The sequence below is a fragment of the Linepithema humile genome, chromosome 1 (genome assembly GCF_040581485.1).
Source record: "Linepithema humile isolate Giens D197 chromosome 1, Lhum_UNIL_v1.0, whole genome shotgun sequence".
Lineage (NCBI taxonomy): Eukaryota > Metazoa > Arthropoda > Insecta > Hymenoptera > Formicidae > Linepithema > Linepithema humile.
In genome coordinates, this window is record NC_090128.1 from 45,800,592 (window position 1) to 45,816,056 (window position 15,465).

The window sequence follows — 15,465 nt, forward strand, 5'->3', positions numbered from 1 at the left end:
GCCATGTCATTCATGTCGCGCGCGTGAATCGCAGTAGCCGAGGTTTCGCGATGACATCGCACCATCGAGGATCAAATCCCCAAAGATCGACATGCGCCACGCGAAATCCATTAACGCGCGGCAATTGGATCCATCTCGCCGCAAAATGGTATCAATTGTATTATACATTTGACATTATTTGCACGTCGGATGTGTCAAGTGTCAACCGATCATCGTGGCAAACCAATCCGGTTTTAACATGGTTAAACGAAGTGTCACTAATCTTAGTGTTTTAAATTGCCAATTTATAAACGAACGATTTAGAAGCTTATTTTTAGACTATTGGCTATTATTGGCGTCTATTTGTCTCGTTGATCATTTTGTTTTGTTTCTTTGAAAACAAATGCAATCGTCCAATTTCAAAAGTTGACAAAAACAACCAAGCTTTTGTCAATATTTTTTCTATTTGAATATTTTTTCATTTATTTATTTTTTTTTTTTAGTTTATTAAAGAATTGTTTTATCGTTTTATGGAATTTGTCGGTTTTTGCGAAATCAACACATCGCAATGAGAATGAACAAAACTCTCATTGAAATCAAATTGCCGAAATAAAAAAATTCCAGTCGTAAACTTTTTTCAAAGCAACTCATAGAGACGCGTATATAATTTCTTTATATAAAGGCTGTCATTCATAACGATTCATAACTGATATCCTTCTAAGTCAGTTTCTGTCCAATTTCTGCATTATCATTATGACAATTACCATATTTTAATGTGACATTTGTGCATTCATCTAAGATTCGTTTTACATAAAAAGTTCTTTCTTGCAGTATTTTCTGGTACATATTGCATATGGCAATATTAATATAATATTAAAAAATTTATATTTATATTATTACACACAAATAGAGCTAACTGCAATTTATGGAAAATTATTAAATTATTTATTACATTACTTACGTAAAAAATGTATTATGGCGTGTCAGTCAAGAGCGCTGCAAGAAATTTTTTTTTTAGATAATTATTATAATTTAATAATTTTATCATATTGCATTACATATAATCTGCATTTCGATAAAAAATTAATTTAATATATATATGTGTGTGTACGTGTGTGCTTAATATCAGATGAAAGTTTCGATAATTTAATCACCCCATTTACGTTTAATGGTGTGTTTATATTTTTACAATATTAGTTCTGAATTACGGAACAGAGAAAGGGGGGTCCGAGATAACGATAACGATGTGAGTGTTTAATACACATCTTTGCTTATTACCATTACTCCAGCGATATAGAGATCAAGGGTGAATTGTCTTGGACTTTATAAATTAACTCGCTGTCGAACATGAACACAAGCAGCGCGACAGTTTGTAGTTTCATCAGTAACCGACAACTACGTGATGGCTGCCACAACCGTAAGTACTCCAGTTACTTAATGAAGTTTTTCAATAAAGAAAAATTCAAGTATGCAATCACTAACATAATATTGCACTATTGAAACAGAATTGTTGGTCAAGATTTATTACTTATGTTATCTTACTAATTATTTCGTATAAATTACTCTTGGAATTATGAACAGATGAACTTGACATGTGTGATAAATGTTTGCGAAAATTATGCGGTTAATAGGAATTATTGTTTCACTCCAATAATCGAAAACGTTATTGCATCGATTTGAATCAATTTGAAATAAAATATTTGCAACTATTATTACAAATATTATATATAAAAATAAAAAATTGAATCTTCAAATTCGCGCTCATTTTCACGTTTAAAATGTGTTGTGTTGTGAAATTTCCTCTCTCTCTCTCTTATATGCAATGCGTTCGTTTCGCGAATGTTATGACATGTGCTTCGTGTATTACAGGCAAAATTTTTTTGTGCTAAAAAAAGAAGACGATAAAATTGTTGCACAACACTTATCAATATTAATTTGACATTACAATTTGTTATCGTGTCATAAGGTGACTTCTACGCTTCCGATCGTACACAAAGTTTTCATAACATATATGTATATATCATTTTTTTCATGTATTTGCGTTAGATAGATAGATAGATAAATATTAACACATGTACGTCGTTTTTTTCCTTCAATCTGGCGTGATGTGTCGCATATCAATCATTAAAAGAGATCACGTGTACGAATATATGATACACAGAATCAATTGCTTGATAGATTTTTAGATAATTTATTTTTCTTACAGCAACAGAGTAGAGGTCATCCCACGTTGCTGGATCCCTCGGAACAGCTTCGGCCCGAGCCGGTGTACGCCGGAAAATTGCAGAGTAACTTTCGCAACTTCGATGAAGATTCCGAGGATCCTATCAAGCAGCGCGTCCGTAGAACCTATGAAGAGATGCACACCAATCAAACAGTAGATTTTGTGAAATGTTAGTATAAAAGAAAAAAAATTACATATTACAAAAATGGAAAATTAATAAATAAATTAACGTCTCGCAGTAAATTTTAAACGGCTAAATTTATGTTGCATAATTATTCGTTTTATCAAGTATAGTTAAAAACTGAGGACAAAGTAAAAGAATCGTTTTTCTTTTGCAGCTCGCATGAGAAATTGGCTTCAGTTCGACAAATTCAAGATGACAGTGAAAGACGCTCTACTCAAATTGAACGATCTTGTAGACGAGAGTGATCCGGACACCAATCTGCCCAATATTATTCATGCGTTTCAAACCGCGGAGTCGATTAGGGAGAAACATCCGGATCTGGATTGGTTTCATCTCACCGGCTTAATTCATGATCTTGGAAAGGTAAAACATTACACTACGAATATGCCTTCCGACAAGCAATTTTATAATAATTTGTTGTGACTTAAAATTTTTGAGAGCTACAAGAAACAAGAAAGTCTTTTCCAAACTTGAGAGCCAAATGAATAAAATAACATATTCTAATTACTGCATTCATAATTAATTTCATAGATCAAGTTATTTTAATAAAATTTTAATTTCGGATTTAGTTGCAAAGATAGAAAACTGCTCAGTTATGAAAATTAGAAGAATAATAACTTAAAAAAATCTATTGCAAATTAGTCGAAAAATGATAAAAAAATAAAATTCTATAAATATGTTTTAAATAATCTGTGAATGTATTTTTGTGCGCGCGCGCGCGTGTGTATGTGTGTGTTGAAACGCTGCAATATATATAATTGGATAACAAAGTTTGATCGTATATTACAGGTGATGGCGTTTTACGGAGAACCTCAATGGGCGGTGGTCGGCGACACGTTCCCCGTCGGCTGCGCCTGGGGCAATTCCGTCGTTTACAGAGAGACGAGCTTTGACAATAATCCTGATGGCAAGGATTCGCGTTACAAGTATGTCTCAAGATTGTGTACAATCGCTTTCTATACAAATAAAATAAGTCAAAGGATTTGAACAGAACACATCTTATTTACGATTGTCAATAGGAAAATAAAAAAAAAAAAAAAAAACATTTTTTTACGACTGAGATAAGATATGAAATTTCTCGTTACTTTTAAAATCAATGGACAAAGGAAGGCTGTCACAAGCCTGTTAGGTAGATGGACGAGTCATTAAATAGTTCTGTGGAAACAGCCAATTATTAGCAATGAGATCCAATTTATTTTTTTATTTTTCTTCGTCTGTGTACACAGCAGACACGAGCAGAGAAAACCAAAACGGTATAAAAACATTGCCTGATCAAGCGTTAAACAAGCATAATATGTTGATCCTGTGTATGACGTCTCTTGACCTTAAATAAAATTCATATTTCCGTCCGTCTGTATAACACATGCAGAGATGACGCAATGACGGCGGTGTTTGCTCTTGAAGAAATCATCAACATCAGTTTATTTTTCACTTATCTCGATAAATATTTTTATACATAAAGAGAAAGTGCGATAAATTTTTCTACTCCAATGTGCGTGATTCGCTTTGTAAAGAAGACGTTTATAATGTATAAAAAAGGGTTTTATTTTCACGTTATAAATAACGTGTTTTGCTGACTAAAGAAATATTTGAATGTAATTTGAATATAAAAATAACGTTTGCGAGAAAATAGTGCGCTATAATTGGGGTATTTTTTTCGCAGCACAAAATACGGCATGTATAAACCGCAGTGTGGAATATCGAACCTGATGATGTCATGGGGCCACGATGAGTACCTGTACCGCTTGCTCGTGCATAACAAGAGTAAATTACCGAAGGAGGCTTTAGCGATGATTCGGTATCACTCCTTTTACCCTTGGCACGCCGGTGGCGATTATATGCACTTCTGCACTCAAGAGGACCTGGAGATGTTGAAATGGGTCATAGAATTCAAGTGAGTATTAAGTAATATCGCGACGCTTCGTGCATTGTTGCGTCTGCAACGAATGCGTACAAAGACTAAGCGGTTAATGGTTTTGTCAAATTGTCAGTTATATCGCATCATAAATTATAAACTGCAAGAATCAACATTAAATCACATTAAATTATTAATCATTATTATATTAAATTAATTTAATATTAAATTTAATATAATTCCTTTAATATTACAAAAATTTTTGGAACAAATTCGAACGAAAATTTCTCTCTCTCTCTCTCTAACTATTCATATTGATTCATAAATTGTAAATTATATTATTAGGATAAATTATTAGAAATAAATATTGTCGATTACTAATCTCACGTTACGAAAAATTTTGTAGCAAATTCGATCTTTACACGAAGAGCAATACCGTTCCAGACATCGAAAAATTATGGCCCTACTACGAGAAATTGATTGATAAATACATTCCTGGCGTGATAGAATGGTAACTATCACCTGTCGATTATTTCGATTTTATCTATAACGAATTATAAATACTCAATATTTATATAAGTTTTTAAAAGTAACGATTATTAATTACAATTATAATATAAACTTATTCTATCTTTAAACATAATTTAAACATAATAATAATATATATATATGTGACCTCTACTCTGTTGCTGTAAGAAAAATAAATTATCTAAAAATCTATCAAAAGCAATTGATTCTGTGTATCATACATTCGTACACGTGATCTCTTTTAATAATTGACATGCGACACATCACGCCAGATTGAAGGAAAAAAACGACGTACATGTCACTATGTATTAATTATGTATATATATATATATACATAAAAATTTTATTATTTTTATATTTTAATTATAAATTACTATGCAATTTATATTGATATTATATATTGTATATATTACATTAACATATGTGTAATATATAATATATTTTTTAAATAAGAAGCAACTAAAGTATAATTAAACAATGTTAAAGTAGAAGAAAATACTCAACACTTTTATAAGAAAGTAAAGCAATTCAAAATAAAATCAAATTTAATCAACATATATATGAATCACTGAGTCACGGTAGATTTAGAGATCAAGACTTTGACTTAACATTTCGATCACGGACTGGCACATAATAGCTGACAACCAACGCATTCTTCCGCGGAATTCTCCGCGCGCGATGCATCTTCCGCGACTCTGATACGCAGTTCGCGGAGCGGCCGAGCTTACGCGCGTTCCGAAAATTCGCACGGTAGCTTTTAGGCGTAAAATTGATTAGGCCTAAACGCTAGCTGGCTGGAGCGCGATGATAAAGATCACGATGAGTAATCCGTTCGTTAAACGGTGCGCGCGAAGGGGAGCTTGACTCATACGGGCCAGCTAGTACTTCGAATGAAGAATTCGTTCTCCACGAACTGGTTTGCTCGCTTTTACCAATGTATTCGTTTATGCAAAATCGCGTGCTTAGGATTATGCTCATTATCATAATTAAACGATATAAAATTTATTTGAAGGCGTGAATAATTAATTAATTTCAGCTAGAAGTAGATTTTTTATTATATATCATGATTAATAATGATGTGTGAGTTATTTGTCATAATTATACGATATGCGAATTTGGCGAACAGGGCAATACATCTTAAAAATCTGAAAAATGATCTTTCCAGAAATATAATTTATTGTCCTACAATCGTTCGGAATTTTTTTCATTACGCTCTTTATCTACATAAATTCCATTTTAAACCAGGCATCTCTCTATTTCTATTAGCATTTTTAAAACTGATTTCCATTTCCTGAATTATTCAAAGAGCTCAAAAATTTACTCAATGATATTTTTTTCAAGAAAACATTTCATTTTTCGCCGACAATTTTGACATAATTTTTAATATCTTTGGTATATCATTCTAATTATAATACTTCTCGTTGTTAATGATACATGTAAGATTACGCACCCTACTTTTACTATATTTACGCGATCGTAAGAGCATAATCCAGAGCGTCATAGTTAGCACACGGCAAAATCGAGGATGGTATAGTTAGCGACACGAGTGGCGAGCCTTTCCGCGTCTTGTCATATCTGTCATATATTATGAATGCGATGGAAGCTAAACTTTTGGCACACCACGGCTGTTCGCGGACTGTGCAGTAGCGCCTAGGAAGTTTTCAATAAACCGGACAATCTACTGTGTTTCACAGCCCCGATAAAATGACAGCGTCGCGCTGCCATAATAGAGCGCAACCTCTTTATCGTGTCTCCCGACTATCTAGTCGCACAGTAGCATCTTGTATATTTTCGCGGTATCTGCTTTCGCACGTTGCGCCCAGGAGCTTTCAGGTTGTGGCTGCACGATGCCCTTACATGAGTATAAAATACGCGAGCGCAGCGCGGAGAAACGAGAACAGTAATGTAAAAGAGTTCATTTTAGGCAATGCTTCGCACATTGCAGATAACTGCACAGAGCTAAGCTTGTCTATAAATAAAAAAAAAACTATAACATAAACTGCCGTCGTTTTACAAAGATGTCTGCTGTCTTTGAAAAATTATTATGAATAATTTATCTTTAATATATTTTTATGTATCAAACTCGATAGTGAGTGAAAGTTGATTTCGCAATAGGGTCTCATTTCTCGTATTACTTTTTATAATATTGATTTTATATTTTTTCCAGAGATTTTTAGATTTATTTTTCTCCCACATTTATTTCTCAATCTATTTTTAATACTGGTTTTTTAAATTTAGATTTTATCATATATTTGATGAAAGAGAGAAAGCGATCTTTTCAAGACACACCGCTGTAGTTGCTAAGCTAAGTCTTATAAACGTTCGTGAAACATTTACGACCATTATTTTTTTCTAATTACAAGATGACCTTTATCGAGAACTATTATTTATATATAAATATATATATTTTGCGTACGATAACCTTTTGATAAAAGTTACGAAAAGTTAATCTGGATTTTTTTTTTGTAGAATACATGCGCGCGATAGGCTTGTTAACGAACGGATTGATCGATCGTAAGTCGTTTCTGCACAGGGTAATTGTTGGTTGTGTTTAATAAGTGAGTATGCGCATAAGATACACGCGAAACATGCATTCTAATCTCATTGTTTCGCAATTATGCGGTCGCCGATCTTGCAATGCGTTCGCGCAACGCGCGAAAGAACAACGTGTTGAATTTTATCTATTTAAAGTCCTATTTCAATCTCGAATTAATCCCTAATTAATTTTCCTCCGAAATTGATCGCAACAAATCTATTTACGGATACGATAAATATTTATAAGCTCACGCAAATGTATAATTCATGAACTCGTTTAAAATATTCATTCGAAATTAAAAGTAAGAGCTTAGGAATTCAAATAAGATTTTTTTATCATCTACTACGACGAGAATAAGAAAAAAGAAAAATGCTGCAAAAGCACTTCTCGTGCACTTCTCATACTTATCGAGCGCAGTATTACAGAATTAACTTACGACTTCGCGGTATTCTTACAATCTCACGTGTAACGAAAGAGATCTGAAAGGCCGTTATTGTCTAATTAACGACTACGCGCCTCGTTCACGAGGTGAAATTATTCCGACGTATCGCTGTTGCGCGCGGGTTATTAACGAATCGACTGATTGCGACCCCGCCCAGAGGAGTAATTGTCGGTTTTCTGCATCATCGCGGTGTGCATTTTCGCCGAGGTCGCGAAGGGCGGCGCGGCCGAGTCCCTTTAGCGAACTGGGACGCGCGCGATGTTAATAAAAGGCCGGCCGCGTAGTTACTCAGCCAAAACGGGGTTACTCCACGCATCGGGAGATCGATGCGTGGAGGCGTGTAACCGTGGAGTCGCGCGGACACGTTCGATCATACGTGTAAGAGGAAAGTACTTTTTCGCGTAAATGGAAGAGGCGCGACACGCATTTCGCTAATTTCCCCGTTAAATTTATTACCCTCATATAATGGTATTAGATGCGATGGAACTTGAAACGCTTCTACGGAACGCAACGTGCTCGTAAAGAGAGTAGCGTCCTTTTAATTTTATAATAATTAATGCAGCGTGTAAGGGATTGTTAGAAACCATTTCAAAGCTTTGCTCTCCGAAGAATTGTGTTGAGAAATGTTGATATTGAGAAATTAAATTAATTTTGCCGTTACGCGAAAACAAATTAAATTTTACAAAGAAATTAATTGTACATAGATTTGTAAACAAAATGTACAGTGGAACGAAAAATGACGCAAACACTTTTTCATGTTGTAAAAAAATTGTAAATATTATCGCGGTGGTTTCTCACGGCGACTCCTTACGAAGACTTTGAAGACGCGGCTGGCCGGTCGAGTTCGTTACTCCGGGCTTCTTTATTTTTAGTGAACCGTCGCTCTACTCTTTCTCTCAACCTTCTCTAAATTTTAATATTCGCTCTCCACACGCAACTCCGTCGACTTCCGCCTGTTCTTTGTGGCTTCGTCACGGCATCACTTTCTCTCGCTAGGATCGCTCGTCAGGATTTTTCGGAATCTTCAATTCTTTTTGCTCAATCTATCACCGCGTAACAATATTCAATAATTATATAAATAATTAAATAATATTTTACGATCAAATAAAATTAATAAATAAAAATTTTTTTATTGAAATATTAATGAAATGAAAAAATCAAGAGAAACTTGTTAATGTTATTAACTTATATGTTGTAAAGAAATGGTTTTATTTGAAATATTATTGTCTTTTTTAATAATAGATTTCTTAATTAGAAATTGATTTTTTTTCCACGAAGGCTGATTACTGCAGCTCTCTTTTAATAATATCGATCTTTATAGCTAAAGATTAAATCGATCCTTTATTTTAAATATAATGATGATTGTATTTATATAATTGCATTTAATTTCCGCGTAATTATACCATAGAAATTTTATTGTCAACGTTAAAATAAAATTTATCGTTAACGCAAAAGGTCAGAGCTCTAGAATGTAATTTAAATTCTCGTGCTTCTTTTATAAGAATTCACCTTCGCGCGCTCAGGGTTGATCGAACGACCGGAGAGATAGGAATCGTGACGAAGCGTAGGAGGGAAACCGACGGATCATTCCTGGGGCGCTCCCAGTGGACGCAGGTGACTTACCTGGAAGTCCAATTAGCGGCAATTCCGCGACGGAGAACGTGCGGACGGCTGCGAGTGCGCATTAAACGCGGGCGTGCGATCGCGATCGCGCGAAACGAGAGGCACTCTTTTCCCCCCCGCTGGGCAAAGCGCTGAAGCTGCGTGTCGACGAAATTGGCTTAGTCAGCCGGCCGCATTATGGAGCATTACCGGACATTAACGGGAACGTTATTGTGGCAGCATCAGTTCGCATCGCCGTCCGCGATTATGTATCGAGCCCAGTCCATGTATGCCGTTGATACGGATTTGTGTGTGTGTGTGTGTGTGTGTGTGTGTGTGTGTGTGTGTGTGTGTGTGTGTGTGTGTGTGTGTGTGTGTGTGTCCCTTGACAGAGAGGAAGAGAGCGGGGAACGCTGTAGGTCACGTAGCTCGTGAATCATGCAACCTTTACCTCGTAAGCGATCGCGACTTCTGGGAAAACGTCGGGTGCACACACATGGACGCACACGGACGCCCACGCGACCCCACGTAACCGAGACCCACACACGGCGCTCGATTCTCGATACATACCTCTCGTGTCTTTTCTCTCTCTTTCCTCCGCTTCCCTCCGTTCCCTCCTCTCCCGCCCCGGTGTCCGCGACCTCCGGATGGCCAACCCTCGCCGAAGGTCGCGAAGGCCTCGAGTGCGAGGTGAAGCGTTGGATGCTGCTGCGACGGAGGGCTCGCGGTTCTCTCATGGGAACCGGAGTTCGCCGAAATTGGGAGAATGAAGTGCCTGGAACAGAGATTCGTAGGACCTTAACTTGCGGTTCTGTCACGGGTGAAAGTCGGAGTTTCTAGGACAGAGTTTCGTGGAATCGAGATTCGTAGGATTTACACCTGGGTAAGCTTAAGTCTAAATGCTTAAATTAAGTAATAAGCTTGCGTTGCCGGAAGATGTACGTTAATCGTTTTCAAATATTGAAATTATACGAATAACAAGTTTGCAGAAATTATCTACAAAATTAATACACGTACACAGTGTTTAAATATTTTTAATGTTCAAGCTTGTTGTGGACAATTTTTATTCGAGATTCAATTTGAGATAAAAATCTATTTATAATTTTATATATTTTTGAATTTTATATCGTGAATTATATAAATCGTTCAAAAGTCTTTAAATAGAGTTGAAATAAAATAACATCGTCCTCGATATACAAGTGTGCCTAATAACGTGCGTTCAAGAACAAAATTGGGAATGCAAATTTGCAAAGATGTCGTAAATCTATAAATTGACATTTGCGATATTAATCCACAGATAATTTACGGCAATTTGCCTCCACTTTCCACTTAACGGTAAACGACTTAATAATTCAGAAACGTTTCACAGGTAAACGAGCATCGTTCTGGCTCCTGTTCGTCTTTGTCCCGGGGAATTCAGGATAATCGTCCCTGGTCCCTTTCGCACGACGTTAACGTGAAGTATAATGCGACGATGGAGAAGATAACAACACGCGACAGGTGAAGTTCGTATCTTGTACGATGTCGGAAAGGCGAAGATCGAAACTGATATCGGCAACTGCAGCATCTGTGTGTGCATCCACATTTTGCGGCACAAATTTTAACGATTTTATCTTCGGACAATATATCCGCCGTTAATATCGATTATTAATAGATAAATACGAAACGTTTTCTATAAAAAATTTTTCCTTCGGATTTTATAACATCAGCGTGTCGTGCGATATAAATATATCACACAGCACAATACACAAGTTACTTAATTATTATTGTACATTATGCCTTATTTTTATCGCGTTAATCTTTATAGCATTAGTGGCCAAACTCGTGTGGGAGGATAACGTGTATCGTCGAGGGATAATGCGTTTTAATTTAAGAGAGAGAGCTGGAAGGATACGTGGAATCGCAGGATGCGGAAATACGGGGGTAGTGAAGTATGACAGTTACAGTCCCGCAACATTGGAGCGGCTGTTCTTTGTTCACGTACCTGAGTGCGATTACTCTTCACGCTCATTATCCGCCCGTTCCGCGAATTCGTAGGTTTCCCCGTAAAATGCGTCATCAGGATCAGCGAATTACCGTCGCGGTAGAAAATGTAACAACCCATTTTTTTTTCCCTACTCTGCTCTTATTAATTTGACGGTTCCGGTAAAGCAGCAGGATATTTTCCCACGAACTGGTTTTTATCTCCATTGCTGTAAACATGCGGTGATAAGTCTTCTGTTTTTTTTTCTTATTTACTTTTTTTCGCAAGTTAAGTAATATGTTATTAAATGTAACGACAATATCAACTTTCATGTTGTTGTCAGAAATTAAAATTTGGCTTCTGAAATCATGCGAGAAGTGATTTTGCTTTCACATCTGTCAATGTAATCTTATTTCATGCAAAAAAAGTAAACTTTATTTAAATTTTGAGGAAGAAAACTTTGATTACACGTCGAATTCCAAGCAGATTTTCTATTTATTTTCTTTTGTTTCCTTTAGATAATAGTGAATATTATATCAAATGTGTAATTATAATGTGCAATCGTAGCTAGAATTCAGTTTTCTCGGAAGCGTCAACGCCTTTCAGGTATTAACGAACCTGCTTCATTAATTTAACATTTGTGTTACCGCATATTTCGCGATAACACTGTCAGCATGTTAGACATATCAATTTTCCATGTACCTTCTTCCGAGAAGCGTTGTATTACAACGCTAACAACCGCATGCCGGGACACACCGGGTGCAAATACGACTCAGCGAGAGGTCGGTGAGTTATGATATATTTGCGACCGAGGATCCTGCCTGCTCTGCGTAGGAGAAACGGCTCCGGTAAACTTCTGCGAGGACCCTACCGCCCACATCGCACACATGTAAAAGCCGTGTAGCCGTGAGCACGCATTCCTGATGTCTTTCTTACGAAAGAAGCACCGGCCGCACCGCCTCATCATTATGTTACTCTCACCACGGTCGCACTTTTATTGTATCATCATGTGCAATGCACGCGCAGGAGTGCAGAGTTTTTTTTTTTAATTTAAAGATTTCAAGAGTTTACTTTGAAACGCCGACAATTCTTTTTACTGATATCAATTATAATAAGTAAATAAAAAGCAAACATAAAACCACGTCAATTTAAAAAAAATAACGTCAACTTAGAAATATTTAAAAAATTGTAACGTACTTTTTTCTATTGTCAAAACTTTGGAATAATTAGATAAAATCGATTTGTTGAAAATATACAAATTTATAAAAAAAAATTTTTTATCAATGTATAATCGCGGTAATTTTTGATAAGCGCGTGAATACCTACGATGATCGGTTTTATGTTTTATCGTTTGCGGAATTTGGAAAGAGAAAACATCTCGATCTTTCACAGCCCGATGTTCATAATAGACAATCTCTCGGAGAATTGTTATAAATTTTATATTTCGCCCGTGCAAGAACATCGCGCGCGAGAGCTAATGCAAAATGAATGAATTCAGCGAAGCCAGTGAAGGCGGTAATTAAATTTTCAGGTGTTCGCGCGAGATTTTATTGCCAGTCTCGTGAGGATTTCCGGGAGATCTCCGATCGTTCCTTCGCTTCTCGCGACACACTATTATCTTGGCATCTTGCTAATGTATCGAGATTAACGGATCATCACGCGAGAATTGCACACGTTCCGCGAAAAAAGGCGAGGGACTCACGTGTCGCTGTCGCGCGACCGTAGCTTCCCCGAAATCGATCGGCGATTTCCGGGAGGTGACTTCATTCGGGGATTCCGTCGCGGTCACGCTTCCATTCGGTCGGTTATGTATACCTGCGGCGAGGCAGGTGAGGAACAGCCACCCGCCGTATATCAGGTATATCAACACCCACCCACCGTTCGTTATGTACACACGTGAGAACTTCGACCTCCGCCACGAGGACGCGCGTAAAACCCGAATGGTCACGTATTCGCGCGCCGATCGATAGGGCAATTGCTCCGTTTTTATGATTGATTTTCCCGCTGACTTTGCCGATGATGAACAACCTGGATTCTACAATGCGTCTACCTTGCAGGCAAAAACTCACCGCTTTAGAAATAATCAATTCCGCTCTGTCAGACACTTTCGCGCAAAATTAATTGTGAAATTTTATCGCGGGAACGCACTTATATTTATATTTATCTTTTTATTATAATTTTTTTGTATTCCGATAAAAATGTTGCATCCAAATTTGATGAGATAAATTAGGGGAGTCGTTAAAATGAATCTCTCTAGGAGCGAAAGTTCTCTCTCGCATTAACTGTTTTCGATCCGAATCTCATTTCGAGTTACATTTATTATATTTCGGAGAAAGCGTTCATTGTAGAAAATTATATTCTCGAGCTTACGCAATAATTTTAAATCTTGAGCAATTTTACATCGCAAAATCTGCCACTCTCTCGCCTGTACTTTTGTTTAAACATAACAGTGAGAAATTGCAACGCGATTATAATTTTTTTTTATAGATTATCTCTCGACTGATTTCTAATGAGAATAGAGATGCTGCAAGACGTATCCTCTCGACAAATATATTCTTTATAGAAAAATGCTCGCAGATAAGAAACAAGTGGCGGAACTAAACGAAACGCTACGTCTGTGACACGCTCGTTATCACCGGAAGAAAGGCTAAGTGGAACAGTAACGAGAAAATCGAAAGCGCGGGGTTACGCGATTGGTGTAATCAGAGATCAGAGGTCAATGGAAATGTATAATTCTTATTCTATACCTCCGTAGACATGCTGGCGAGGCCGTGCATAGATACAAGGATGCGTCTTCCTTTGATTTTTTTCTTATAATCTTTATTCAGTGTCATTCTAGCGCCGTGGCATGTTCCTCTTCGCTCTTGTCTCCTTCTTCACTTGCAAGATCTAATAATAAAAAAAGTAAAATTAAATTCTATAATTTATTGTACAGCCAAATTCTTATTTTCTTTATTTTTACATTTTTTACTTTATTAAGTTTTTGTATTAAACATCATCAGAGAGAGAATTCTAGACAGAAATATTGATTTCAAAGAGTTTTACGTGGAACAACACAGCAAACATTAGAAACATAAAAGAAGTGATAACAATTTCGTTTCCCCGATCGCCAGCTGATTCTCTTTGCGCCCGGCTGCGAGCAAGGTATGCCGCCTTACCTTGTAAAAAAACTCGCTCAAGTAAATGCAGTGTTGCGCTCTCGCGAAACTTAATACGAAGCCTCGTCGCGTCGGCCGTCGAAAGCGGCGGAGAATAAATCAACGGAAGGTCACGTCGAGACTCGATTACGCCTTGCAATTAAACTTCAAACGGCGAAGCTGAATTTTAAAGGTGATGACAACGAGGGGGGAGAAGTGCGGGAGGTTCGATCGCCTTATTATACTTCGCCCGGCATAATTGCACTTCGGACGCGCGATGCACTTAAGGTAAAACGCGTGAGAAAGTCGCGCTCTCAGAGAAATCGACGCGCTCGACGAGAATCGAAATTTGATCGAGAAATCCAGTCTAGACGTCTCGAATGTGCGCCGGACACGAGAAGTTCGCGGAATCTTGATCACTTTTTGCCGCGGGAGAATGGAAGTAACGGGAATCGAAAGGTTAGAATTGCAAGATTAGCGTATTAAATTCATGTATTTAGGTTTACACTCGACATTTTTATCACCACTATTTCCAGATCTCGCTTTTCAGCTCGTTTTTATACTTTTTCGTATTTAAATGACCGTATATGCAGATGTTACCTGATAAAATATTTGATATTTCTCAATACGCATTAGCATATTTTTCCACGGCGATATTACTTCGAAAGAGAGAATGTTTTCTACCCATTGTATTACCACCTGACGCAAATGTTACAAGTGTTGTAAAGTTGTAGGCCCTGCATTAGGCTAATATTTCATGTCACATGACAAACTTTTTGATCGCGCTAATTGGTTATCGCGAATAGAGAATTCTGCAAAGTGCTAAAGATTTTTCTTTCGATAGCCAATAAGCACATTCGAAGAAACTAGTTGAGAAAACGATGAATCAAGCATTAGCTTTACACCAACGGCGAAGACTTCGGTTCAACGCGCACTTCAGTTGAATTTTCCGCTTTCGAATGGCGAGATGCGAAATCGCGCGCGGGACGGAAAGACGAGTTGTCTTTCGAATCCG

General features: G+C 37.0%; 1 protein-coding gene and 3 long non-coding RNA genes across 4 annotated transcripts; 2 read left to right on the forward strand and 2 right to left on the reverse strand.

Moving 5' to 3' along the window:
* The first annotated feature begins 1,249 nt into the window (after positions 1 to 1,249).
* On the forward strand, positions 1,250 to 4,972 carry Miox (Myo-inositol oxygenase). The gene is made up of 6 exons (XM_012362590.2): positions 1,250 to 1,396; positions 2,186 to 2,372; positions 2,542 to 2,750; positions 3,177 to 3,313; positions 4,051 to 4,281; positions 4,649 to 4,972. Exons 1-6 carry the CDS (start codon positions 1,382 to 1,384, stop codon positions 4,755 to 4,757), a joined length of 888 nt encoding a protein of 295 aa, XP_012218013.1. The 5' UTR covers positions 1,250 to 1,381; the 3' UTR covers positions 4,758 to 4,972.
* Positions 2,787 to 4,057, reverse strand: LOC137000360 (uncharacterized). Its single transcript, XR_010890617.1, has 2 exons — positions 3,473 to 4,057; positions 2,787 to 3,343 (listed from the first exon to the last, which is right to left on the reverse strand). It is a non-coding gene; the product is annotated as an uncharacterized lncRNA (long non-coding RNA).
* Positions 4,973 to 8,740: 3,768 nt separating the features above from the next.
* Positions 8,741 to 15,371, reverse strand: LOC105669561 (uncharacterized). Its single transcript, XR_001100287.2, has 3 exons — positions 15,051 to 15,371; positions 14,061 to 14,202; positions 8,741 to 10,125 (listed from the first exon to the last, which is right to left on the reverse strand). It is a non-coding gene; the product is annotated as an uncharacterized lncRNA (long non-coding RNA).
* Positions 10,097 to 11,682, forward strand: LOC137000351 (uncharacterized). Its single transcript, XR_010890608.1, has 2 exons — positions 10,097 to 10,233; positions 10,720 to 11,682. It is a non-coding gene; the product is annotated as an uncharacterized lncRNA (long non-coding RNA).
* Positions 15,372 to 15,465: the final 94 nt, after the last annotated feature.

Coding starts and splice junctions, on each gene's coding strand:
- Miox (XM_012362590.2), top strand. Junction 2,373..2,541: donor AACAGTAGATTTTGTGAAAT/GTTAGTATAAAA, acceptor TTTCTTTTGCAG/CTCGCATGAGAAATTGGCTT. Junction 3,314..4,050: donor GGCAAGGATTCGCGTTACAA/GTATGTCTCAAG, acceptor TTTTTTTCGCAG/CACAAAATACGGCATGTATA.